Consider the following 26993-nt stretch of genomic DNA (forward strand, 5'->3'; position numbering starts at 1 on the left):
GATATGTTTTTTTATGCTATCAAGTTCAATGTTTGCTTTTCATTTCCGTACTGGTGCTCAGAACTTTGGTTAATGATGTACTACTAAGGATTGTATTTGCTTAAGGTAGTACTCCTGTTTGGCTCAATGCTTTCATGATTGTACTTACTGTACACCTGCCTCAGTTTTATCCATAGATTATGGTTTTGGAATTTCTTCCGTTTTTTTGGTGTGAAATGATCAATGGCTCTGTTCTCCATTTTTTCCGGACTGATGATTCCGGTCTTTCTTGTGTTATTTAAATTGTATCCTGTCAAGAAATTATTTATTTGTATGTTGAGCAGTCCCTTTGGGCTCCAAAAAAATGTTGGACTATTACTTGGATGTTTTCAATCAGTACCTCAGTGGTAACTACATTGCGCCAAACTTGTTAACTTTGCTTATGCTTAGCTAACTATTTTTTGCCCCTTACATATAGATATATAGTTTGGTGCAACGTTTTACCGTTTATCTAGCAAATAATTTGTATGTGAAATTGTTCAGTTTACTGCTCTACTGTAGATATCGATAGTGACACAGTTTGGTCATGAGAGCTCTTCAAGAGGTGAAAGGAAGGGTTAAATGTTATGGGACATAAGAGAGGGGCTAGAGTAGTATTATCTATGACCTGGAGTCTGGAGAGCTTATGTTCATTTTTTTTTCCAGCTGGTTATGCACTCTGCTATACCTTCGGGATAAGCAATGGCCCCTCTGCTTTGTCCTTTATAGTCTACACCCTTTTTTTAGGTAACTTGGCAAGTTGGCATGTGCTTTGCAACTTGCAAAGAATGACATTATTGTGAACATCATATTGATCAACAAATGTGTTGAACTCCATTTTAATCCCCCCCCCCCAAAAAAAAAAAAAACTAATTTTCTTTCTTTCTTCTGAACTTGCAACTTTGAGCAAAGTAGTAAGTTCTATTTTCTATACTGTTAATCTTCCATTAAATAAGCAAAATTATTTTGACCGAAGAGTGATTTTGATCCATTGCTGCACCACATTGATGTTAGATTATGCAAAACCAGAGTCTATGTTATGAATAGGTACTATGATTGTAAGTTGATGTTAATTTATGCAAAACCAGAGTATTGCATTTATCCTGCAAGAATGATAAAAGTGGAAGCAACTTTCTATGTGACGAGAGGGCTGATCATAGTCTCTTGGTAATATTAGAGATTAATTAGACTTCAGTAGGCTTGCTATAGTGAAAAAGAGAGAGTGTTTTGAGGAATTGATCCCATATAGCGTAAGTGATCCAAGTTGCATTTATCCTAGAGTACTCTCCAAGCATAGCTGGTGAGGTCTTGCTCCCCATTCAATCCTCTATCATTACCAGTGCAAAAAAGAAAACACTACCTTTTCTTCTTTTCTTTTTTTGGTTTCATCCTCAAATTACAGAGGTTGGTGGTTTGTTACTGTTGTACCAAACCAAACCACTGGAACCAAGTGAAACTGTGTGAAGAGCATCACTTGCCTCTTTTCTTGAAATGATTAACCATGTTAGGCAGTAGGAGAATGCTGCAGTTGAGTTGAGCTTGGCCTGCATGAGGATTAGAGCTTATTTAGGGATCAATATGGGATCCACATACACTATTTGTCTGCATTAGCTCATTCTGCACTCATCAAACTTCTATTTTGTTTTAGTTCTGGCATGCTGGAGTGTCACTTAAGCTCAGTTCGACATTATTTCTTTAGTACTGAGCCAGGTCATTACTCAATAATATCTGTTCTTTTAAAGTTTCGAATCTGAACTTCTATATTTCAATATTTTTGGCTGCTCAATCGGGGACATATGCTTCCAGACAATAATTAGCCTTATTTTTATTTTCTGGCATATGTATTTTCTGATTTTCTCAGACCTTAAAGAAGTGGACTTAACATTGTGATAAGAATGACACGAAAAGATAGAAGAGAAAAGTATTACTGAATACTGATAACTAGCGACTCGCGATTCACTACTTGGTGGTTGTGAAATAGAAGAAATTTCATGGAGAATTTATGGCTTTCTTGCAGCCAATCATGAGAGCTTAATTGAACTGGAATCAAAATGTACTGGAAGTTCATAATCTACCCATAATAAACTTATAAAGTAGACACTTCTTCCTTAGAAGTTGGAAAAAGTGCTGGCAAGGCTTAGTTTTACATGGAAGCAAAAGGAAAATATTACAAACATTAAGATCGAAAGCATGATATTGGTACTCTGGTTCTTACTGTAATCTGATTTTGAAATCTGTTCATTTATTTTCTCTCTATAGGTTGTCTTGGGTGACTTCGGATTTAGGCTACAAGGGAATATACAGAGTTGCAGACAGTAACAAATTGATCAGTGGGCAGCTTTCACAACTTCCAGAGGCCTGGACAAAGACAAGGAGAGGTCAACTTTTTTTGGTTAGGCAACAAGCTGTCTCTTGAGGTATCTTGTTTGTGGGGACTTGATTCTTAAGTAATCCTCTTAAAAAGTTATTTGCAAGAGTCATAGTTTCTTAATGCTTTACATCCACATCTTTGCTGCAATCTACAATGATTGGCACTACCTTGCTCTGATTTAGGGACAATATCAAGAAGCCTTGGCTGTACAAAGCACAAAATCCATACTTGATTTTACTATCACGATGAACTGGTAAGATTGACAGGAACCTAAATAGAGGTTGCAGGCATGCATGCTGTTGATTAATTAGTGTGCATAAACTCATCTCATTTGTTTATCGACAAGCAATTTGTACTAGATTGTTCGTAACGAATATTTGACAGTTTTAGTTGATAGAATGATGGCCGGCTTGTTGCGGAGTATTGCATTGTTCTCAAGATGTTGGCTACCTACCAGACATGAAGTAGCATCCAATTTACATAGTGCTGTAGATTAAGGAGAGGTAACTGATCTGAAATGTGCTGCATTTACCTTTCGGACCTTGATATTTACGGTCTTAATTTTTTTTCTTCTGAAGTTACATGAGAATCCTAATAAATTTCTCTATTCTGCTGTGGTTTTCCTTTCTATTTTCCCCCCCTCAGTGCAAGGAATGTAAAAATTTTCAAGTCTTTTGTTTGAGAAACAGAGAATGATACAGTGTACAGTGTCAGTATTTATGTTACTGTTACTATCACTACCTCCATTGTTTGTAATGTAGCAATGAGTAAAACTGTTGGTATCATATTCATGGTAATTATGACTTGATGTTTAGATGAAAAAAGTGATTAGAATTATCTTTCTTCTTAACTAGTGGGGATTAATTATGCTAATTTCAAAGTTAGGACGGTGAGAAATGAGAATAGTTTTAGTCTCCTATATTGCTTTATTCATGCAACCACGTTATCTTATTCTCCATATATATATCTATAAAGTACCAGAACGGGAGAAGTGAGACGCACCCACCCCCAATCCAAATACCCCTCGGCCCTCCGATCGGTGGGCCCGCTCCCCATCCGACGGTCCGAAACTATCCTCCATCTGGGTCCCACTGGTCCGAGATCACCGGGCCTGGCAGCCATTAGCCAATGGCCACTCGCCGCGTGGTGCGGTTGCATTTGCTCTGTGTCGTCCCCCACTAGCAGGAGATTGCCTCGATGCGTCCTACGTGGCGGAGCAACAGCCGCCGGATCCGTGGCGTAGGATTCTCGGTTGGGTACACGTGCTCCTCCTCCTCCGTTTTAACTTTGCTTCGATGCATGGATTTCTCCTCCCAACCAATCGATCTCGAGAGCAGAACCAAGCGACCCAGATGAGAGGAAGCTTAAAGGTCTCGCCTTTATCTCCCCTCTTGCTCCTCTATGGATCACAACAGACAGCTTGAAGCTCGACGAGTGACGAAATCCCGTCTGGGTTCTTCTCGGGTCAATCCAAAGGTCCAGTTATAGTAAGATCTGATTCGGTTCTTGATTCCCGTTTAGGCTTTCCTTCTCTCTCTCTCTCTCTCTCCTCCTGATCTTGGTCTGTTCTGGTTCTTGTTCTTGTTGTAGTCCTCTGTTTGCGTGAGAGATCAGGAGATGAAACATTCCTGCAAAGTTTGCGGGAAGAGCTACCCCTGTGGTAGATCTTTGGGTGGGCACATGAGGTCCCACTTGTCTGGCAGCAATAGTAGTACTAGTGGTAGAAGCTGTTTCATGGGGTTGGGTCCTGGGTATGGTCTCAGGGAGAACCCCAAGAAGACTCGGAGGCTATTGGGGGAGGAAGAAGAGGTCCAAGAAGAAGAGCAAGAGCAAGAGCCAATGGGCCATGAGAGGAAGAGGTCGAGGCTCGTGGCATCGATCCGCGCCTCTTCTTCGTCGGATTGCGGGTTCGACAAAGAAGAGGAGGATATTGCTCTGAGCCTTGTGATGCTCTCAAGAGACACCGGGTTCTGGGGCGCCGTTGAGGAGTCCTCCGATAAGAATTCTGTGGTTCTGGAAGACAAGGGAGATGCTAGTAAGAAAGAAAGTGATTTGGATTGTGACCCAAATGAGATTGGCATGTCGAGTAAGTTGGAATCTGATGTTTCTGGTGATGGCTTAGTAGAGGTTGATGATTCCAAGCAGCCAAAGACTAATTCTTTTGGTACAGATGAGGCTGAGGGCTCCAATGAAGCATCAAAGAAGCATCCGTTCAAGAAAAAGAATCTGAATTCCTGCGTTGCTGAGTTTGAGATGAAAAGAGAAACTTATCAATGCTATCAGGAAGTTGGAAAATTTAGCTCAAGAAAAAGAGAGAGATCTGCTGCTAATGGTGATTTCAAGTACAAATGCGCTACATGCAACAAGTCATTCCATTCTTACCAAGCTCTCGGAGGCCACCGAGCAAGTCAGAAGAGGATAAATGGATGTTGCGCATCGAAGACCGATCATCGTGATAATAGTTTGGATACTGGTGCTTCTTTCGAATCAACACCGATCAAAGAAATGGTCGATAAGAACCGCAGTAATCAGAAAAGCTATGAAAATTCTAGAAAGGCCAAGGGCCATCAGTGCCCAATTTGCTATAAGGTTTTCTCATCAGGCCAAGCTTTGGGTGGTCACAAGAGATCCCACTTGATGTCCAGGTCAGATAATGCAGAAGTCAGTGCAAGTCATCACACCTCTGAGGTCCAGCAGCAGTCTCCCAAATTGCCTGATTTGCTTGATCTCAATCTTCCAGCTTCCGTTGATGAAGATTTAAGTAACACTGATGACAATGCCGAGTTCAAGTCCTGGTGGACTCCGAGCAACTGCAAGAATGAGTCGCTTGTAGGTTTGATCCCCAATTGAGAAGAAGGTGCAGAGAGTGTACAGATTTATCGCATATAATTGATGCAGTTTTATTCAATTCATTCTTTTTAATACACCGGAAAGGCCAGGGCTACATGTATGTTGATCTCAGCCTGGAAGGTGAAGTTGTAGGCTTCTCTCTCTTTTTCCAAACATTAAGGTAATAAGAGCTCTGAAGTTGTTAAAAATTCTGTTTCTTTTCAATTCGTAATAAATTCTGCCAATATAATAGAGCACATGTGCTGATTGAAGAAATTCTTTTACTTTTCCACTAATCTGACTATTTCATTTATTAACTTGTACTGATTGTTAGTGTCAGTAATCCTTTTTTTCTGTTTAAATTTCTCATTAGGGACACAAGAAATACTATTTATGACCTTCAGAGCACTCCTACTGTTTGACTATGTAAATGTATTTGATTGTTAGGATAGTAATATAATGACACATTATGCTCTGCTCTTTGTTTGAAGTTGTGCCACATAATAAATTCTATGGTGCTTCTGACATGGGGTCATTGAAGCTGCAAACCAGGGCTGAAATGATTGAGCTGTGAATTCTTTATCAGACATGCTTAATGGCCTTTGCCAAGAACGCATGACAATGTGAGGGCATGTGATGCCAAAGTTGGTTTGTTAATTTGCCCACTACAACGCATGACAATCCATCTCACTCACCAATGTTGTCATGTTGATGTCTTCTTTTCTTTTAATGCTCTAGTAGACTAGTACCTGCTTATATTTGTTATGAAAGGTTTATGCTCACTTTATTTGAAGTCCAGACATCCCATTATGCTTGTGTTGTTCATGTCTCTTTCTTACCCTACTTGCTTGGAGTGGTTAGCATTGGGAAGCACAACTCCTCATGAGGATTCTCTCTCTCTCTCTCTCTCTCTCTCTCTCTCTCTCTCTCTCTCTCTCTCTTGCTTTCCTCTTTTTATAATCCACTGTAGACATCAAGACATGTCTTTGCTCAAAGAATTTGTGACAAATTGGCCAAGAAGAAAGCAAAACTTAGAAGGGAGAACGATAATGAACATTTGCAGAATTGAGTTCAGAACTTGGATGTTTCTGTCAAAGAATTGAAGGCCCACATGAGGGGAGTCATTTTGGATAGACATGGGCACAGAATGCCTAGTGATACAAAATGCACCTTTTATAAATGCTTCTTGGTTGATTCTGCCATGTGGGTCAAGTTGCATTAGAGGAATATTGGCTACAATTGGCATGTTCATGTGAATAAACTCTGCAGGATGTGACAAATGAGGAGAAGATGCTGGTGAGGGAACTCCATTGTTGCAGATACTTTCCTGGGATATACTTAGCTACCAATTCTTATGTGATGTGGAACTTGCTTGATACTCTTATAGGGCATGCATTTGATGCCAAAAGTTTGCAGTTTGGTTGCTTTATTATCTGAGCAAAAGATTAATAACTGACTTACTTCCTCATTAGGCTATCTTTGCCTATGATCTAACCCCTGCTAAAGATTTATCTTTGTACTCGTCCATTCCTCTTTCCACTTGCTTTGTTTTTAGTTGTGTTATAACTATTTGTTTGACATGTTAGGGTGTAATATGGTTGATAGGAATGTATTCAATCTGAAGTAGCGTTACTTAAATTACTGAGACCAACAAGGAGAGAAGCAAAGTATAGCTTTTGGGATATCCATTTTGCTGAAGAAAGTGAAGGAAATAGATTTCTTGCATATATCACCCACCACCCCCCGAGCTCTTTGCAATTCCTTTTCAAAATTAGTCCATGTAAATCTTAATAATAAAGTTCTTTACACATGAATAGAACATATCGTTAAGTAATATATCTAACAAAAGGGAATGCATATGCAAATATGTGAGATCTAAAAATGTATATGGAGAGTGCTCTGTGAGAGTTTAGCATTTTTCCCTCTCCCTTAATGTGTGTTGCTTCTCTTCTCCGCTTCCCTCTTCCTCTCTCTCCTCTTTCCTCTCTCTTTAATCCCTTTTTAGGACTTGTTACCACCCACCTCATCTCTTTTCCCTCATTTGCATTGCTGCCGTCCATTGTCGTTGCCTAGGCCGAGTGCCGTGGTACTCGCCTGTTCCCCTCCTCAACATTTGTGTCGCCATGATCTAAGTCAAGGGCTATGGATCTCGTTGATCTCGTCCACACTAGTCGTCAATCTCGTTCTCTACCCATCTGCACCAATCACCAGTCTCGGCCTCAACTGGCCCGCACCTTCGCTATCTCCGTCGTTGCGCCTTGCCTTGGCTCACCTCGCCTAGCTTTCAGCTCCGTCGGTGCTAGGATCAACTATGTCGTCGGAGAATTAAATATTTGTGCAAATGTAATAGGATGCAAATAGGCAGATCTTTGCTCTCTCCCCCCTTTTGTTTTCTTTCTTTCTTCTTTGTTTGCTTGTTATGTTCTTGGATTCACATGTCTACTCATATGGGGTCTTCAAGTATTTTGTTAAATTCATTGGATTCTACCACTGGCGTGCCTGTATCTCTCTTTAAGCTTGCTCTTTGATTGAGTGCTTAGCTTCTCAAAGCTCATATTGTTCTACTTATAGTGCTACTAGTTGGCTAAGCGAGAGGCTTACATCTAGAGCGAGCTATATCTCCTCTATTTTATTATGCTTAAGTATTTATTTTAATACTTGCGTTAATTGTTGTTCGATTTGTAATACAGTTAAGCGTGGAGCTCATTCTTAGTGCTCTTGTTATATTCTATCTTTTGTCTTTGTATCAAGTTGTAGTCGACTAATTGAAATGAATGATCGGTAACATGTGAACAATTACCCAGCTCATGTTCTCATGTCCTAATCCAAACGCCAAACTGAATAGTAAATAGATTTGGGTTAGATCCGAATTGGTCCAACTCAATTTGCATTTTTGGTGGGGTTAAGATCCAAATTGGGCCAACTCAAGTTGCACATCTAACCATCTAGTAGTAGTCGCACACGTCTTTTCTTCTCCTGTGTATGCCACTGAGAGTCTGAGATGGGCAGCACCGGTTGGGTCGAGACCCAGGCGGCGCACTAGCTCCGACCTGTCGAACCCCACATCTACAATGCGCCGGCGGCGCATCATCCCAACACCCTTAACGTGATCCACCGTCATCCCCAACCACTACCCCAAACCCTACCTTTCCCCAGTTCCTCCTCCTCCTACTATTACTACACTAACGCTAACCCCAACCATAATCCAGCCCCGAGTCAGGAAGCCTACGTCTCCGCAGCCGCCGGTGCGGCGGATTTATACGTCACGAATCCCTATGCGCCTCACGGCGGGTACGAGAATCTAGGCGCCGTTGCGTATTCGTACTCTCCGCCACCGGAGGCGGCGCAGCCGGCGGAAGGGGGAATTGGGTTGACGTATTATTATGACATGGGAGGTGGGGACGTGCATAGCCTTGCGGCGAAGGAGACGATTCGGCAGTATGGGGTCGAACCCTTCGCCTATGCGCCGGTGAGTATGCCTCTCTTTGTCTCTCAGATGCTTGGTTGTATTTGATTTCTTGGAGAAAGTTTGAAATTTTCTTTTGCTTTCGTAGTTGTCGCATGTATTTTGTTGGTTAATTATGATATGCTTGTTGAATGGATTGTAATCTGTGCGGTAATTATAGTTGTATCTGGATTCTTAGTTGTGGCAACTTAAGCTTTAGTCCTTTAGCATTGTGACGTTAAATTTCACATAATCTGTTCCAAGGTGTAACTTGTCGATTTATTCTTTTTTTGTCTTTCAGAAAGGACGTATCATAGTAACTGCGAGTGTAATTCTATAGTTGGTTGTATTTTATGTTAAATTTTTAAATATTTGTATGTTGAAGTTTAACTGCCACGGTTTGCAAATGGTATTTTTGCATCAATTGGTTATATGTAGATTAAACTTGTCTATTTTAACTGAATGTGCCATGCTAATCTTCAATCAATGTTCAGTATTGAATGATAGAGCCAATGGCCTATCGATAACCTTCTTTCTAAGGGGAGCTTCAAGAGAGCTGAAGCAGTAGTGTTTCATTTATGTGAATTTCATGATGTTTTTCTCCTATTTGAGGAGAAACATTAAGTGAGTTTTATAAATCCCATATTATGGAAGAATGTCGGCATGGCACTTGATAATATTATCATCTGTATGTTGGTTGAAGAATTATTGCCTAATACTTTTAGTGTTGATGATCATTTAATGACTTCAATCACTAATTTTGAAATTTCACTTTTCAATTCTCTCATGTAAGAAGCAAATTTATTGAGCAGATTCTCTTGTTTGAAGCTTTAAGGTTTGAACTTTAGCAATGAGGAACTTTCTATTGTGCGTCCAGCTATGGAATACATGATTTCCTTGTAAAGTTCCTTTTTATAACCTTATCTTTTAAGTTTCCAGCAATGAGCAGGTTCTCATGGATTTTATAGTGTTTATGTAAGATTACCAGGTTGTGACATTTGTGATTGCCCTTAGAGAACTATAAAGAATATTTGGATTTTGGAGTCTACTTTTTGTGTTATAGACCTGACCAAATGCTGCTTGATAGCCTCACTTGTGTTATAGACCTGACTTTTTTGTGTGACATTTGTGATTGACCTGACCAAATGTTTTCTGCAATATCATGGTCTGTGTCTATCCTTGTTCTGACTAATCATGATTGGTTTTGATCTCTAGTTTCAATGGATATACAACAGAAGTGCTTGCTTTCTTTGATGCAATGTTCCCAGCTAGACATTGCTACACCCCAAATGGGCAGGAACCGCGATGGAGATTGTGTAACATTGGCTTATAAGTCATGAGACATCTGCAGCTATCTCTAGCATATTATAGATCAATTATCTGACTGACCATGTTCCAGCAGAAAGCACTATCTGCTGAGTTATTGTTACTAAAGTAAGATGACAAGTGTCCTGGTGAACTTTTTTTTCCAGTGATTTATGGTAATCATTTGAGACACTGATGAGTTAAGTGATTGAAGTATCTTATTTATTCTTCCTTATCTTTATTCTCCAGAAGGTCAAAATACCTGACATATTGCCATGGAAGGTCCTCCTGTCCCTTATTTGGATGCTTTGTATGATACCTTTTGTTTCTTCTCCATCTGCATAAATCTTAACTTTGTATCATTTCTACGGCCTCTCTAGCTACTTTTTCTTAATTTAGGTATTTGGGTGTCTTCTGGATAACAATTTTCGTGATGATTTTTCTAATTCATGCAAATTGTCTAATATTTTCTGAAATTAGTCTAATGTATGAGATCATTCTGCAGGCAGCTACAAGACCATCCAACGAGATCGGGTCTACATTACCAACCCACACAATTCTCCAACACTGGAATCAACATTCCACACACTCAGCTTTAAAAAGTGCCAGGAGGAAGGGCTTCAAGAAGAACACTAAGGTTGTTCAACCCGCGTATTGTAACGTCTGTAAGGTTGATTGCAACAGCCCAGATGTCCTGAAGTCATACAAACAGGGAAAAAAGCACAAGAAAAACTTGCAGAAATTGCAGGAGTCGATTACTGCAAAGCCAATGAAGCCTCCAACAGAAACTACAAAAAAGAAGAAAAATTTACTTCCTGACAAAGGGAAAACTGTGGATGAGCAATCAAATAAGAAGGGTGCTGCTGCAACTCCTGAGGACTTGAAGGCTAAAAGACAAAGTTTGGGAAGGAGGGGCGGCTGCAGAGGAAGTAAAAGTTTGCAACATCTGCAATGTTGTGGTGAACAATCAGAAAGATTTTGAGTTTCACATAGCTGGCCAGAAGCATGCTGCCATGCTTAAAAAGCAGCGAGAACTAAGAGCAACTAAAGAACCACAAGCTGCATGACAGAGTTGAGGCATAGGCTAACCATACTTTCTCTATTTTCATGCTTTAATGAGGTGTGGAAACCAAAATTCTCGGCCCTTGGTCTTGGATTTTGTTCTTAATTGTATGTGACCTTCCTGCTGCTCTATCACATATCTCTCCCGATCTCAGTTACAGTGAATTATACTTGTTCATTACGGTGTATTATTGCTGTGAAAAATGATCTTTGTGTTACATATATAGTTCCATGGTTTCATGTCATGAAATATCCAGATTATAAGAAATGCAACACACAAGATATTATTTATATGCTGCCTCGGAAACAAAAATCTCAATAATTTATAGGCCCCTTACCTGTGGGCCCCATGTCCTAGGCCTCACAAAAAGTTGTGAATCTCCAGAGATATCCAAATGACAACATCTCAGTAGCAATTTAAACTTGCATTTTTGTTATGGTCCTCTGACCTTAGTGAAGTTGGCAAACCTTGCTATATAAGTGCTAAGTTTCGTCTCTTCTTCTTGGACTAGCTTCTGGATGTGAAAAGCTAGTGTATAAAGAACTCTGAGAGTGATGATGATTGATCCAGTGTTACAACACTAATGTGCATTAAATAGACCAACAAAGAAGTATTGGTCAGTCTGCATGAGAATTTGAGGAGCAGTACCAATTTGCTCATCTCATCTCTTCATGGGTCGCTTGCTTCTGTTATTCAAAAGCCACCAGTACTCTCCCTCCTTTGCCTTCTCTCTTTTGATGCTTCTTCCGCTCTTCACACCTAAGCTAAGGCATGAGGGGATCTCCTTTCTATTACTCCACAACAACCTCTGCCTTCTCTAGCCTTAAGGCTTCTAAGATGACACCCACTGCCCAAGCTTAAACATAGGCATGAAGAGCTCTCTTTTCTCGACTATCTGGTGTAGGTTTCTCTTCTATGTTGCTTTCCTCTTCTTTTTAACCTCGAAGGTATCATTCTCAATAGCACCATTGCATCAAGATCAATTGGCAGAAAATTGTAGCCATTATAGCACCTTCGACAACCATCAGTATCCCTCTAGGTGCTCCAAATATCCACGAAGACCGTCTGAAGAGAACGATACAAGGTATGGCAATGAGAAGCGGCTCGTCCCCAACGGACCCAATCCTCTTCATAACTGAAGAGCCTAAGAATCAAAGAAAGTGTACTACCTTTATTCATATACTTTTCACTTTACATATCTCTCAGGTCAGATGTGTAATCTGTTGGCTTTATCTCCTTTTAATTTCTTGATGTGACCAATGTCTATCAAAGAGGCGTGGAAAGGCTTGCAATTGAGGATGTTGCCTCATTGACAGACTAATATTTGTCCTTTGTCTTGTACTGCCTTCGAGTCTTCTTGTTAATGGCTTCAGAGTTCATGGGAAGGTTGTGGGTTATCTCCTTCCCTATCTCCAGTACTTCCTCTTGCATCTAATTGCAGCATGTACTTCTCCATAGAGATAAAGATTTAGGTGGATGTTCTTGCTTACCTTTTAATGTGATTATAATTTCTTGCCAAGACTTCGAAGCTATTCATTTTATTAATTTAAGCTCAAAAGACACCAATTCTAAACAGTCATCAGGAGATGAATTGCTATAAATTCATGTCTGTTTGCGAGAGATGTTAACTATTTTACCTGTGTTTAGGTCCTTTCATAATTAGTGCAGTATTATTGCAAGAAGTCATACAAATGGTTAATGAGATGAGGTGGTTTAATTTACTTAAACTAAGTAGTAACTTTTACTTTTTCACATGTTCATGTAATGGAACTTTGTTAGATCTTTGTTACAATCCAAAACAAACTGGACTTTCAAGAGAGGCAGCATCTGACTTCACTGATACAAGCCCAAAACTCTTTGAAACTTGCAACACTCACAACTGTAAAAATTAACAGACAAATTGCTACTTCCATGTCAGGGGTATCGTGACATTTTGTAATGAAATCAACACATTGTCTCAGCTAAAAGTACTGTTCAAGAGTGAAGACTCTCCACTACCAAAGATGTATGTTGTTCAGAAGCTACTCTATGTCAAAGATTTCCTTATACTTCATCTTTCCTCTCTCTCTCTCTCTCTCTGTGCCTAAACTTTAGTGAGTTGCTGCAACTTTACCCAACCTTAGTTGCTTCAGAAGTATGTGTTAATGGAAAGTAGCTAAGGGGTTTAAATGAAGGGGGAGAGAGAGAGAGAGAGAGAAATAAACTGGCATTGTTCCATGTGGCTTGCCATGAGTGCCATCATCCATTAAGTGCTTACAGACAAAAGCTCTTTGGAATTTTGTTGCAAGGACAAATCTTTACTGATATCAACTTAGCTACTAAATAGGAATATTTGTCATTTTGTTGTCAATGAAATCAAGAGCTGTAACTTCTTCCCAATAGATAATATTGCTAGTTAATTGGATGTGCATATATATTATGCATAATCCATGGACTAATTTGCAAATGTGCATAATGCTGGATGTATGTGCAATTATCCCTATATTCAAGGTGCTAATTGCAATGACATAACTTTAGTTAAAATAGGAATTCCACAGGGAGTTATATGCAAAATTTCCTATGTACGGCTTCTTTTTCTTCCCCCCTACTAATCCAATCGGAAGTTGCGGCTTCCCAGAGGTGGCGGTGGCGGTGGCAGTGGGAGCGAGAGATGATCTCTTCGCCTCCGTTACTTGATCGGGTCCTGATATCCCGATGGAGATCTCAACCTCGACTATTCCTTCGATTTGTTGCTTCCTTCTTCTAGAGACGGTAATTTTTGCCTCTACATCAGTTTCCAATTCATTTTGGTCATCCGTATCGATTTCACGTTTGAAGGTAGAATTTTTCTTTGGAAAAAGAAAATGGTAGCTTTCCCTTCTTTTGAGAGTTAGGATTGAATGAGAGAATTATGTTATAAACAAGTTTATCTTTGACATATTTATTACACCATCTGCAGAATAACTAAGTCATTTGCTCTGTCCATAAATGTTTCTTACTAAGGAATTTAATGAAAGTGGAATTACTCAGTGCCATTTGATATGGAAGTTTTTGCCATTATTTCGTTTAAGTTTCTACACTTACTATATAATTAAATTAGATGCCTGCTAATTGTATGGAACTTCTGGAAATTGCAACTTTAGCTTTCAATAAATGGATTAAGTGTTCACTATTATGGAGTTATTGCAAGGTCTGCATTATTTAAGTTCAACATGATCATTTCCACCTGAAGTTAGTGAACTAAAAACTCCAACAAATTTGCTAATCTGGCTGAGTTTCTGAATTTTCTGACTCTTGGTTCCCTTGTCGTAATAACTTTAAAGGTGAAATTCCTGTGGAACTTGCTAATTTACTAGAACTCGATATCTCTATCTTCATGCGAATTGCTTCCCTGGAAAAATTCCTCCAGAGTTAAGAATGCCAAAAACCTGCGACACCTGTACTCTCTCCTCATCTATAGCCAGGGTTTAATAACTATAGGGACCAAGTTAAAATAAGATAAAAATCCTCCAAAAAAGAAATAGAAAAACTATGAACAGTATATTAGTTACAATTGTTAATTTTTCTATGTCAACCTCTTAACAATTGTTAATTTTTCTATAATGTGCGTTTCTTATCACCAATTTACATATAATGGTCATTTTATAATCAAGAAAAATTCTGACAATAATAGGATTAAAAATTAAAAAATATGTTTCATATATTTTTCTTTTAACTTAAACACTTGAGGATTCATATTATATTAGTTATAAGATTGAAGCAACGTAATAAAAACTTATAACCAATCATAGTAACTAATTAAAAACTTTAGCGTGCATAAAATTGTCTTAAACAAAATTTAATGTGCATAAAACAGTTGAAATAATTACCAGCAATTAAAATAATGGTGGACCCCACTTGATATGAAAATAAATTATAATAATGACTAGTGGGCTCACCAGTGAAGAATCCTACCATCGCTCCATTCGCATTCTTCCTGACTTCCTGAGAGGGTAAGAAAGAAATAAAAGTTAAAAATATAGAAATGTTAGTACAGATGATTAGTTTCCTTCCCTACTAATTGTGACAATATTTTGCTGACAAAATGTTAAAAATATGATAACCATGTATCTATTCCAATGATGTTGGTAACAACCACTTAATTGGAACACTACCAGATTTCGTCTGCAGCTGGGATGGTTTCCCCTCTCTCTGCAGTCTGTAAGCGATGTCTCCTTGGTGCTTATTTTATGATGCATAACTGATGACTGCATACATATACATAATTACATATATATGTATTTTCTCTGGTCACTTCTGGTTTCATGTATTACCTTCTTTTTGGCGATATGTTATCTTCCACAGATACTTTCTCAGTCAAAATGGCTGGACTGGTAATTCCAAAGCTTGTCCAAATTTGCAGATTAACCTATCTGTGAGTCTTAATATCTGAAAACTGTTGAAGTCTATCTGGACAATAAGAATCCTACAAAGTCCTTTGTTTTGGGTGCTCATTCTTTTTTCCCCACCTATATGCTTTTTTAAAATTTGGACCACAATGTGTTTATTGGAGGATTCCTGAGGGATTATATAGATATTCAATGTTGGAAGAATTGTGATCATCTTCAGAATGTTGGTTCTTGATATGAGAATATTTACACTGTGGAAGTTATATTGATGGCTCATTAATCTGATGCAGCATTGCAGCCACATTGAAGGCAAGCAATTCAAGCCAGATGCAAAGCCAAAGGGTGCACATAAGGTGCTTGAGGTAAGTAACACGAAGCTTTCTTTGTAATGAACCTTCTCATTTAAATTAGATGGTACATTCAGGAATTGTCCCATCACTGTTTTGCCATTATGAATGACAATTGCTGGCATATCACAGTGCAACACTGCGTTGTAGCATATATTCCAGAACAGGCATTTGAAATGAGAATTAATACTTTGAAAAATGTAGACTTCTATCAGCACTGCACAGCAAATCAGAAAGAAGTATAGCTTTTTCAATGTCATGATCTGTGTTTAAGTTTACTCGACTAATCACAGAGACAAACGTTAACAAGTTTGTTCAAGGGGAAGTTGCAACAGAAATTTATAGCAGGAAATAAGAAGGGAGGTACATCATTCTCAGTAGCAATATTTCCCTGTGCTGACTTGTTTTACTCCCTTATCATCTATCAATACACAATGAATTCCTCTCACATACAAGCTTCTTTTTTAAAAGTTTATGTTGGAATAATGAGTTGCTTTCTGTATCCTCAACTGATTGTTAATGGCTGAAACTTTAACACATACTGACATATCAGATTCCTCAAATGGAATTCATCTGTTACATGTTGTTTGCTTTCCCTTCATCCCATTTCCATAAACATGGCAACTTTCTTGCGATATTTGTAGTCAATGCCTTTATTGACAGTGCTGTTATCTGGTGGACTACTAAGGTTGGAAAGTTTGATGTGCATAACAGATAAAGAAAAAATATCATGGAAAGAGTACCCAAAAGTGGTAACATGAAAGACATCATCAGGGGTACTGTCCCTTGACCAGCTAACTATGTATTGCATACAGTGATACAACACTCAACATGAACGACATCATCAGAGGTACTCTCTACTTTTCTAGTGGACCCTAAGTTTTGCATCATTGATCACCTTGTCCTAGTAGCAATAATTAGTACAAAACTACAAATCAACCATTAAAGCAGTCACTTTGTCCCAAAGTGCAACGTCTTTAGTCTTGGTTCAAACTGGCACTTGGAAGTGATTAACAAAAGAATAGTCTACTTATATTAGGAAGAAATTGAGCTTCCTATGTTTTTTTTCCTGATTTTCTCCCTTTGCTTCATTTAAGTCATTTGTCAACTTTCTATTAAACCTTTTTTTTACTATTTCATATTGTTTTCGTGTAGAATAAATTTTGAAGGAGCTGCATATAATAAAAAAAATTCAAGGACATTAAATGATCACCTAGCTATAGATTAGTATGATAAAAGATTCTGGTCCTTTTGCAGCTGTAGACATTTTATAGCCTATCAGAATTCAGAAGCCTCTGCGTTTGCAGTCCACTTGGTGAAAATCCTATTTGGATTATATTAAGAAAGTAAAACAAAAATAGTTTCGAAGACTTGACCTATTAAATTTGAAAGACATGACATTACTTCTTCTGAGTTATTTTATTCTTTCACACTGCCATTATATTGCAGGATCTCTGCTCCTAACCAATCCTACATTTATATTATTTATATATATATGTATATATTACTGCAAATTTTAGTTAATCAATGTAGTTTAGACCTGAAAAGTTTGCATTCACAAAATATTTAGGTGGTTATCAGAATTAATTTGGTTTTTTTTTTTAAAAAAAATAAGGAAGAAACCAAGTCATTGTTAAATGACAACTCTGCACCTGGACAGTGGAGCCAGAGGCCTGCAACCATAGCATAGAAAAGTAATGCAAGTTGTATAAGAACTAGCAGTAATTTGAAGGTTAGGTATGTTGAAAACTATGATACCAAGTACTTGGTATCATAAATATGTCTAACTTAATATGCTAATAAAATGTGGAAGATTAGAGTTCATAAAACTTACTGATTGACACAATTAGCTTTTCATTGAGATATGAAATATAGCGATTGATTAATGAGTTTTCTAAAATAATGAATTAATCAATCAAATCTGATTCAAAGATTTCAGAAGATTTAGGTCAAGCTACGACAAGTTGCTCAAACTATTTCTGACCATTAGCTGGGCTTTTTCAACCAATGAGAATGCCCACATAAATAGTTAAGGCTACGTATCTTCTTGACCACTGGCTGAGCTCTGCCTTTAATCTGTAGAGGCATTCATTATGGTAGAACAACACAGTACTTTTTTGAGATTTTGTAGCTGTAGGGAAAAAAAGGACCTCCCACAATCCTCATACATTTTTCACAAATCTCATTATAATTGTATCCCGACATGGACATGGCCGTAAATTTGGTGCGGCCCGACTTGTGTCTTGTATCTAACCACGCCAACGTATTGATCACATAATTTGATAACCAGTGTTACCTAGTTGGTGTACTGACATGCATGCGACATTTATATGTCTGAATTTATCAATCTAAGTCAACTCACATCGAATCCCATTATGGTCTTCTCAAAATAGGCCTCCCTTGTACTAGAGAAAAAGATAGATGTAAAATAATTTAATCAAGAAATCATGTAATTAAACAAAGAAAATAAAGTCCAAAATTATCTTTGTAGTATATATTCTGTCTCCAGATGGAAACAACATGAAAGAGAGAAGAAAATAAAACACGAGAAAGAAGAACCAGAGAAAATGACTCAATTCCCCTCTTCCTCTGTCGTTTAATGGGAGAACGGAAGGAAATTTTCTTCCCAAACTATCCCTCCCTCTTCCCCAATTCACTATTTATCCAGCGCTGATTCAACCAACGGAATAAGAATAATAAATTAGAATTAACCCATATATCTCATGCCTCCCTCTCACCCTCCTCTCTCCCTTATCCCCAATGCCAGATCGGATATCCCCGATTCCTGTTCCGGCCTCGATCTCCTCCCTTGGGTTCCGATGCGCCACGTCCGCAGCCCCCACTAGGGGCCACCACCACCACCTCCTCCTCCCGCCGCCGCCGCTGCCACGTGGCGCACGGGAGCAGAGACGAGGATGCAGCTGAGGATCTCGCCGAGCATGAGGAGCATAACGATATCGAGCAGCAATGGGGTCGTGGATTCGATGAAGGTCCGGGTCGCGCCGCCGCATACGCATCCGCCGCCGCCGTCACGCCACGTGTCCTACCGGACGCTATTCCGCGCCGTCCTCGCCCTCGCTTTCTTCCTCCCCTTTGTGTTCATCCTCACCGCCGTCGTCACCCTCGAGGGCGTCAATAACTGCTCTTCCCTAGGTGAGCGTAAATGTTTTAGCTTTGAGGCATGAGCTGTTTTGGTAGGTGGGTCGGTCGTTTGATCTGCGTTTGGGTTTGATTTGCTTTTGAGGTTGGAATGGGAAGTTATGGTTTGATCTGATCTTTGTTTGAATTTAAATAAGTGCCTTGTTCGAATCTTAAAGTGGATATGGTATGAAATACTTGTCCTTGATTGGCCCTTTCGTCTTGTTCCTGAATCTATAATCACCAATATTAATCTCGGATTCAATTGGCTTGCACTAAGGATGTGAAGAAAATGTATTTTATTAATTTTCTTTCTTTTTTCTGTCTTTTTCAGGATAAATCAACATAAGGAAATGTTTATTTTTTCTTTCCTTTGTATTAAACTTCATCTGACTCGTCACAAGTAATTTTGGTATGAATGAGCTGTAGCTACGTGTTTTAAATTTTAAGCTTTTCAATCTGGATGTACTTTTTCTTGCATATATATTTTAAATTAGCAGGTTAAAGATGGGGAAGAGTGCATTTTATGTTAAATGTCATACAACCAGGAAGTTTAGTGTGACCTACCATTACCAACTCTTATATTGCTATTTCTCAAGATCCACTCTGTTGGGAATTTGAGATTCATATATGTTGTATTGTAAGGAGTCTCTGGCTTAATATTATGCTTAGTCTTTGATTACTTGATATTATCATTCAGTATGAAAAATTTTAGTGCTCTACTATTTTAGTTTGTATGGTTTACAGATCTTCAGTTTTCTTTCAATGCAATGCAGCCTTGCACCAGTGGATTTTCAAATTTTTGGGATGTTTTATGTACTTCACTTTGGTGTTAGACTTTTGCATGTGTTTCTGCTTCTGTCAGTTAGCTTTGCACTCATATATCAACTCTCACCTCTTATTTTACTCTTCAGATTGTTTGGGAAGGCGACTAGGACCACGGTTCCTTGGTAAGAGGGGTGATGATTCTACGGTAAATTACTAAAATATGTTAATTTTTTGTTTTTAGTTTGTGAATTGATGATATATTATGTTCATGTAAAAACAAAAGTTCATTACATAATGCTTACCGGTTTTGATTAATTTAAGCAGAGGTTAGTAAAAGACCTATACGACATCCTTAATGAAGTCAGTTTTGGGGAACTTCAAGTTGGATTGAAGTTGCCAGAATCATTCGTTGAGTTTCTCTCGGAAATGAAGAATAATCAGTATGATGCCAAGACATTTGCTATCAGGCTGAAGGCCACGGTATGAAATTACTTATACTTGTTCTATTTTCAAGCTATTGTGAGAACTACAATACATGGCAATCTCACATGCTTCAATTGATTTGTTCTGTTTGTAAAGAAAACATTCTAACCTCCATATCATTATTCAAGGATCAACATGATATAGTATTTAATGTAGTATTGTCGAAGATTTTGAAACTCAATATCGGAATCAGGATCGGTCGTTAGAAAAAACGATGCGTATCGGCTGTATCAGGTGTATCGATCGTATCGGTCGCCTTTATCGGATCAGACTATCTTTAATTTCTTAAAATTCTAAATATGATTTCAAATATAGGAAAATATCTACAAATTTATAAAAAAATAACAAAAAAATATGAAATAAAAATTAGTTACATATGAACTTTAAAAGCTAAAGAAAAAACTCACTTAAAACTATAATAAATTTTGACTGAAATTATATAAATTTTTATACTTGTAAATTAATACTGTAGAACAACATGAGAAAGATCTCTCTTCACTGTTGTTCTATAGCCGTAAGAAAAAAGGAGTTAAAAAGTGGGTAAAAAAGAAGAAAAAAAATTGAGAAAAAAAAAACTCATCCGAGTTCACTAAAATGTGGACTAGCCAGAGGGGCTCATTAGAACGATTGCCAAATAAACTCGACGAAACGTGAGAGTGAGAAAAGAATGTGCACGAGAGATAGAGTAAAAATTAAAAATTTGAAAAGAAAACAATTGCTAACATCAATTATTAATATCTCTTAGGTTAGATACATTTTAGATTCGACTTGAATCTTAAAAAAAATTAATTTCAGTCGATATTATTATTTTCAACTGATACGGCAAAGTTTCGGCTGAGACGGATTGGGATCGGGATCGGGATCGGCCAATACGGTCGAAACTGGCTGAAATTGACCGATATTGGTCGAAACTGAACTAAAACTGGTCTAATCGAGATCAGTTTTGGCCGATCCCGATCCAGATCGATTGATCCGACTCGGGATCAGCCGATTTTGGGATCTATGGTGTTGTCGTTGATGAATATATGGTGGGAGACAGACCATTCATATTTTGTTGTTAGCGAGATTCTTGGAATTATCCTCAGATGTTGTTGGAAATCTGTGTAACTTAATGTGGAGGAAGTTAAGGTGGTCTAGATTTACATCATGGAAGGATAGATATTTGGCTTCTGTCAAAATAATTTCAACAACAACAAAATGCCTTATATCCTACATGAATCCTTTTCGCGATTCCACATTCGGTAAAATACAAAATAGAAAAAGAAACTGAAATTCAATCTAAAGTGAATAGAATTTGAAGCTGAACAATTTCTACTGCTAGGATCTCAGCTTTAATTGCTCCCACTTCACACTCTCATCTTTAGAATCTTGTTGTCATAGTGACCTCAAGAATGTAATGAATCCTTTTGTAGAGAATCATTGGTATGCTATTAAGGCCAGACTACCAATCTATTTCTTATTGGATAGCTTCACTTATAATGGCCTCAAAATGTCTTTCTATGAGTCCATGTCACTGAATTAGCATTAGTAGGAAAATGGAACAAAACTGTTAGTCTGAATGCAATGGAAAATGCAGACTCATATTATATTTTATTGAAAAATTGATAACACAGTCACAAACTATCTGCACTAAATGCTGACTTCTAGCCTGAACTTAATGATAATTTTCTCTGTGAGACAAAGTAATGAGATGCTAATGGATACTTGTGTCGGCATGCCTTCTTTTATAAAAGACACTTTGTTGGGAAGTATGGCATTTTAGCTGATAATGTGGATATCTCTGTTATATTTGTAAATCTTAGTTAACTAATGTTTTAAAGATGAGATTGAAGCTAAGGGGTAGTAATGAAACATAGGCTTAATTACATTTTTCTCTCTTGTATTTCGATACAGTATCACTTTGTCTCATGTATTATAAAAATATATAAATCACTTCCTAGACTTTTAAATATTTGTTAGGCTTTCATGAGTTCAAAGTCACATGTCAAGTACGTGAACGATAAGTTATTTTTATATTTTTAAATTATCCTCATAAAGGTTTAAAAAATATTTTTTTGAATAATTTTGCCCGCATCTCCTTCCTTAAACTAAACTAAAAAAGGGCTTACCCTATTCTTTCCCGGCCTTCTTCTTCTCCAAGCTCTTAAACTTTTTCATCCAAAAACTTTCATCTCTATTCTGTGATCTCTGATGCATGAGCTTAATCTCAATATCTTTCAAAATTAAGAAGGAAGTTATATTGCATGGTTTTGGGGGATGAGAATGCCGAATTAAAGAGGAAGAAGAGGGACTTTTGTCTTTCTCATTCTTTCAACCGGTAGATATGATAGTGGTGGGTGGAGTGACATGCATGTCTAATAAAGGTAGATATGTAATTTCAATTTATTAGCTAATAAAACTCAAAAACCTAATGGCCCGTTTGGTTTGAGTTTAGGGAGGGTTCCCGATCTGGTTTAGTAACCAAACATAATTTTATATTTTTTATACATAACCAAGTTTACTCTCCAAAAAATCAAGACTAAGAAATGATACCAACTAATCAAGTTTGGGCCTTAGCCTCAAACCAAACAAGCCCTAATAAGAAGAGCTATAAATATAATTTCACATTATATATTAATGGTGTCTAAGGAGTTGTAGGTTTTCAAAATTCTAGGGACCGTTTTGTACACTTTTATAGTATAAGGAGCAAAGTAATATTGAGTCAAAATATAGGGAAACAAAGTGTAATTAAGCCTAAAATATAAATAATAGACAAGAAACATCTTTGTTAGTGATGTAGTTGCTTCCTACCGCTTTTCCTATTATACACAACAGTTGTACTTGATGTTAGTACTTCTTTATGCATGCCATCCATATTCCAGCATGTTGCATATGCTATAACCATTTAGTAAATATATTCTATATAATCCCTTTTCCTTCACACTGCAGATGGAACACATGGACAGGGAGGTCAAAAGAGCTAGGCTGGCAGAACAATTGCACAAATATTATGCTGCAAGTGCAATACCGAAAGGCATCCATTGTTTCTCTTTGCGTCTGACTGATGAGTATTCCTCAAATGCTCATGCAAGGAAGCAATTGCCACCTCCTGAATTGCTACCTTTGCTCTCTGATAATTCCTACCAACATTTTGTTTTAGCCAGTGACAACATTCTCGCGGCATCTGTTGTGGTTACCTCAGCTGTGCGGAGTTCATCAAAGCCTGACAAAATAGTCTTTCATGTAATCACCGACAAGAAGACTTATCCAGGGATGCATTCATGGTTTGCACTGAATCCTATTTCACCTGCCATTGTTGAAGTGAGAGGTGTTCACCAGTTTGACTGGTTAACAAGAGAAAATGTTCCTGTTCTCGAAGCTGTAGAAAACCATCATGGAGTCCAAAACCACTACCATGGCTATCATGTTAGAGGGACTAATATAAGTGACAATCCAAGGGTTTTTGCTTCAAAACTGCAGGCTAGGAGTCCTAAGTACATATCTCTACTCAACCACCTCCGGATATACCTGCCAGAGGTATATACCTTTTGCCATTAAGAGTATTTTCTACGACAGCATGCCACTAGTTCCAACTATTTTGGAGTGGGCTATCAGTAGTAGAACCTTCATTTTCCAATTTCATCTAGTCTAGATGTGCCACTGTGTTTGAATCCATGATTTTTACAAAGTATTAGCATTAGTTTTGGCAAGACCATCTCTACCTACAAAATACTAGATGAAGGAATTCATCGATGATCGTGGTTGAAACCTGAATATTAGCTGAATTAGATTCTTATTCTTGATAATACCATTTGTTGAAGCTGAAATGACTATGAAGAAGAAAAGTTGAGCTGCCATTTTAGGATGCTTGATGGGGAGTGAGGAGGAGGGAATGAGAGACATAAATGTATGGTTTAGATGTGGATAATAATGACTACACATATCCCTGGAAAGTAAATGGAAAAAATGAAAGAGAAAGAAACGTTTGGTTTTATGAGTTTATCTTGAAGCTTCGTTGTTCGTACCTGTATAACTGCACTAGTAAAGATAATGTTTAGTTGACATCGTATAATGTCTCATTTTCCTTTGGTAAATATCTATATATTCATTATTCAAAATCACATCCAAATTATGGTCTCAAATTCAATAGTTGTGTTTTGTAACCCAATACTGCCTACAGTAAGAATTCTTCCCTCATGTACATCAAAGTGCTTTCTGCTGATGCTTTGTGTTTTATGAAGCAGCTCTTCCCAAACCTCAAGAAAGTGGTCTTTCTTGATGATGATGTTGTTGTTCAGCATGACTTGTCACATTTGTGGGAGATCAATCTCACAGGAAAGGTAAACGGGGCTGTAGAAACTTGCAAGGGCAAAGACAAGTGGGTGATGTCTAAGCGTTTCAGGACATATTTCAATTTCTCGCATCCCTTGATAGCTAAAAATCTGGACCCAAATGAATGTGCATGGGCATATGGGATGAACATCTTTGACTTGGCTGCATGGAGGAGGACAAACATCAAAGAGACATATCATTTCTGGCTGAAGGAGGTAAATTTTGCAAACTAATATGCATGATAAACTAATTACTATAGTTTATGCGACTTGAGAGAATCTTTCTTCTTTCTGTTCAATTAATGATTGCTTGTAGAGAGCCTCAGTTCCAGAATCTACCAAACATATAAAAAGCAAAAAATGTAACAGCTGAGATGGACATAAATCAAAGAAAATTTGACTATTTGGTTAAGACTTCTGTCTCTTGTTTGTGTTCATTGTTTCCTTTTCTTTTGGGCAGTGTTAGGGTGGTTGATCTATGCGCACCTTTGCTATTTGTGCAATCATATTGTATAATTGTACTCCAATTTAGTTCACTAACTTATGACTTTTGCTTTAGAGTGAAGCACCTTTTATTGAAAAATAGTTCCCTTGTTTGCATTACTTCTTCCATTCTTTGGGGAACTATGGGTAGTAGTAGTAGTAGTAGCCAAATGGGATTGGTCTAGGTATCGAGCACAGGAATTTATTTTATGAGATTAAGTCTTAGAATCTAACAAGAATTTTTTTTGAGCTGGTTCCAGTTTTGACCTGCATAGATTGAAGTTCAATTCATGTAGGATACCATGTAAGATAAAGAGTATGTTGACCTATGATAAGTATTCATTTCTTTGAAGAAATAAACTTAATCTGAATCCCAAGAGGTAGAAGGTATTGGTTCAGGTAGCTCAACAGGTTAGAGCAAAGGACTGAAAATCATAGCTTTCTATGCAATTACACACCATCATTTAGTTCTGCCCCTCATGAATCCAGATTTCCAATCTCACATTCTTCATTATTGTGTGCACTAAGAGGCATACAGAAATTAGATAATGTGCATCTTAATTACTACTAAATATTATATTGCGCTTTTTGATTGCAGAATCTGAAATCTAATCTGACGTTGTGGAAGTTTGGTACATTACCTCCAGCCCTGATAGCATTCAGGGGCCATGTGCATGCCATTGACCCATCCTGGCATATGCTTGGATTGGGATATCAAGAGAAGACTGACCTTGACAGTGTTAGGAAGGCTGCTGTGATACACTTTAATGGCCAGTGCAAACCATGGCTAGGAATTGGCTATAAGCACCTCCAACCATTTTGGACAAAGCACGTAAACTACTCAAATGATTTTATACGGAACTGTCATATTCTGGAGCCACAATAAGAGCTCAAAGGACAGAAGAAATTAGGGAAATAAGAATGTTGGGGCTCCTGCGGATTCACACATAGATTACCTCAAGGATACAAAGAGTTTGGTCCAACGAATGCAGCCATCCACATCAAAGACGCCCTCCCATCCTTCCTTCACTGGAAAGCATTGCTGGTGGCGAAGATAATTCTTTTCACCTGTAGTATTATTCTTTTATATTTACTTCTAAAGGATAGTTCGGTGAAGTTTTTCCCGAATGATGCATACTATCCTTTCTAGTTGCAAGTGCAGCTAGATATCAAAGTACCTACACTATAGCAATGGATGGGAAGGCAGAATGCTCAGTCTCTGAAAAGAAAAGAGACTTTCAGTTCTTCTTATACCAGAGTATGCAAGTCTTATTTCGTCCTTGTTCCTATTCTTTCCTTTATAATCTTTTGCAGGAAGTTTTTTTGTCTTAGCTTCGTAGCTGTATTCCCTAGGTCTGGGTTTATTTTAACAGGAAGCCCAGTGGACTGTGAGGGATTTATAGGATATTCGTTACAATTCATAAGATATTGAAAGATGTGCAGATTATTCTTTCTCCTTGATCATGATCCAGAAAGATGCATCTCTTATCTATATTGTTATGTATGTAGATTCTTGCGTGGTAGAATTGCATGCTATTTGCGCATTTGATGTTGCTTAAATTCCCAAACGTTGGTTTGGTACATTGTCAATCTCCACTTCTTTAAGTATCCATGAAGTTTATGGCCTCATTTCAATAGACTCTTCAGAAAGAAGCCCTCCGTTACCTGAGACAAGAAGCAGACGTCGCGTCTTTCTCTTCGTCTGCTGTTTTTGCTGTCTCATCATCTGCAAACAGAGCTATGATTTTTTCGACAGACGGCAAAATGTAAGTTACTTGTTTTAAAATAATCTTTTATTTTCATTTTTTAAATTTTTTTTCAGGGAATGTATTGGAGCGAAAAAGATAACTCAAATTTATAATTATTATAATAAATGCCAACATACGAAAAATCTATTCACATAAAGAAATTTTAACATCCTGCTTTCATTTATCTGGATTGCAGGATAATTCCTGTAGGATTTTATTAGAAACCAAGAGGTTTGAGTTAATAGTTGTAGGACCAGAGACATCATTATGTGTAAATTACGAAAAACTTCACATCATTAACTTACCCCTACCTAATAT

General features: G+C 37.8%; 2 protein-coding genes and 1 pseudogene across 9 annotated transcripts; all 3 read left to right on the plus strand.

The window, feature by feature from the left end:
* The first annotated feature begins 3704 nt into the window (after positions 1-3704).
* Positions 3705-5494, plus strand: LOC140797991 (zinc finger protein ZAT9-like). 2 transcript variants are annotated; one of them, XM_073151719.1, is made up of 2 exons: positions 3705-3876; positions 3980-5494. In XM_073151719.1, exon 2 carries the CDS (start codon positions 4007-4009, stop codon positions 5237-5239), a length of 1233 nt encoding a protein of 410 aa, XP_073007820.1. In that variant the 5' UTR covers positions 3705-3876; positions 3980-4006; the 3' UTR covers positions 5240-5494. The 2 variants fall into 2 exon arrangements, with proteins under 2 accessions (XP_073007820.1, XP_073007813.1); XM_073151712.1 differs by having other exon boundaries at positions 3715-3865.
* Positions 5495-8151: 2657 nt separating this feature from the next.
* Positions 8152-11195, plus strand: LOC140802771 (uncharacterized; annotated as a pseudogene).
* Positions 11196-13627: 2432 nt separating this feature from the next.
* On the plus strand, positions 13628-26383 carry LOC140787661 (probable galacturonosyltransferase 14). Of its 7 annotated transcripts, none has more exons than XM_073136707.1 (9): positions 13628-13782; positions 15689-15760; positions 16460-16595; positions 18513-18898; positions 19798-19856; positions 19976-20131; positions 23063-23650; positions 24355-24660; positions 25526-26383. In XM_073136707.1, the coding sequence occupies exons 4-9, from the start codon at positions 18661-18663 to the stop codon at positions 25811-25813; spliced, it is 1635 nt and encodes a 544-aa protein (XP_072992808.1). In that variant the 5' UTR covers positions 13628-13782; positions 15689-15760; positions 16460-16595; positions 18513-18660; the 3' UTR covers positions 25814-26383. The 7 variants fall into 7 exon arrangements, with proteins under 7 accessions (XP_072992808.1, XP_072992834.1, XP_072992861.1 ...); XM_073136733.1 differs by having other exon boundaries at positions 24358-24660; XM_073136760.1 differs by having other exon boundaries at positions 23063-23356; positions 24358-24660.
* Positions 26384-26993: the final 610 nt, after the last annotated feature.

This window comes from Typha latifolia, chromosome 1 (genome assembly GCF_019914945.1).
Source record: "Typha latifolia isolate L0001 chromosome 1, TyphaL0001v2, whole genome shotgun sequence".
NCBI lineage: Eukaryota > Viridiplantae > Streptophyta > Magnoliopsida > Poales > Typhaceae > Typha > Typha latifolia.

Bases quoted from the DNA above. Each gene is read 5' to 3' on its own strand.
- LOC140787661 (XM_073136707.1), top strand. From the start codon at position 18,661: ATGCAGCTGAGGATCTCGCCGAGCATGAGGAGCATAACGATATCGAGC. The intron at 18,899-19,797 runs GTGAGCGTAAAT...TTTACTCTTCAG, and splicing joins CAATAACTGCTCTTCCCTAG to ATTGTTTGGGAAGGCGACTA. The intron at 20,132-23,062 runs GTATGAAATTAC...TTCACACTGCAG, and splicing joins CTATCAGGCTGAAGGCCACG to ATGGAACACATGGACAGGGA.
- LOC140797991 (XM_073151712.1), top strand. From the start codon at position 3,791: ATGGATCACAACAGACAGCTTGAAGCTCGACGAGTGACGAAATCCCGT. The intron at 3,866-3,979 runs GTCCAGTTATAG...TTCTTGTTGTAG, and splicing joins CTTCTCGGGTCAATCCAAAG to TCCTCTGTTTGCGTGAGAGA.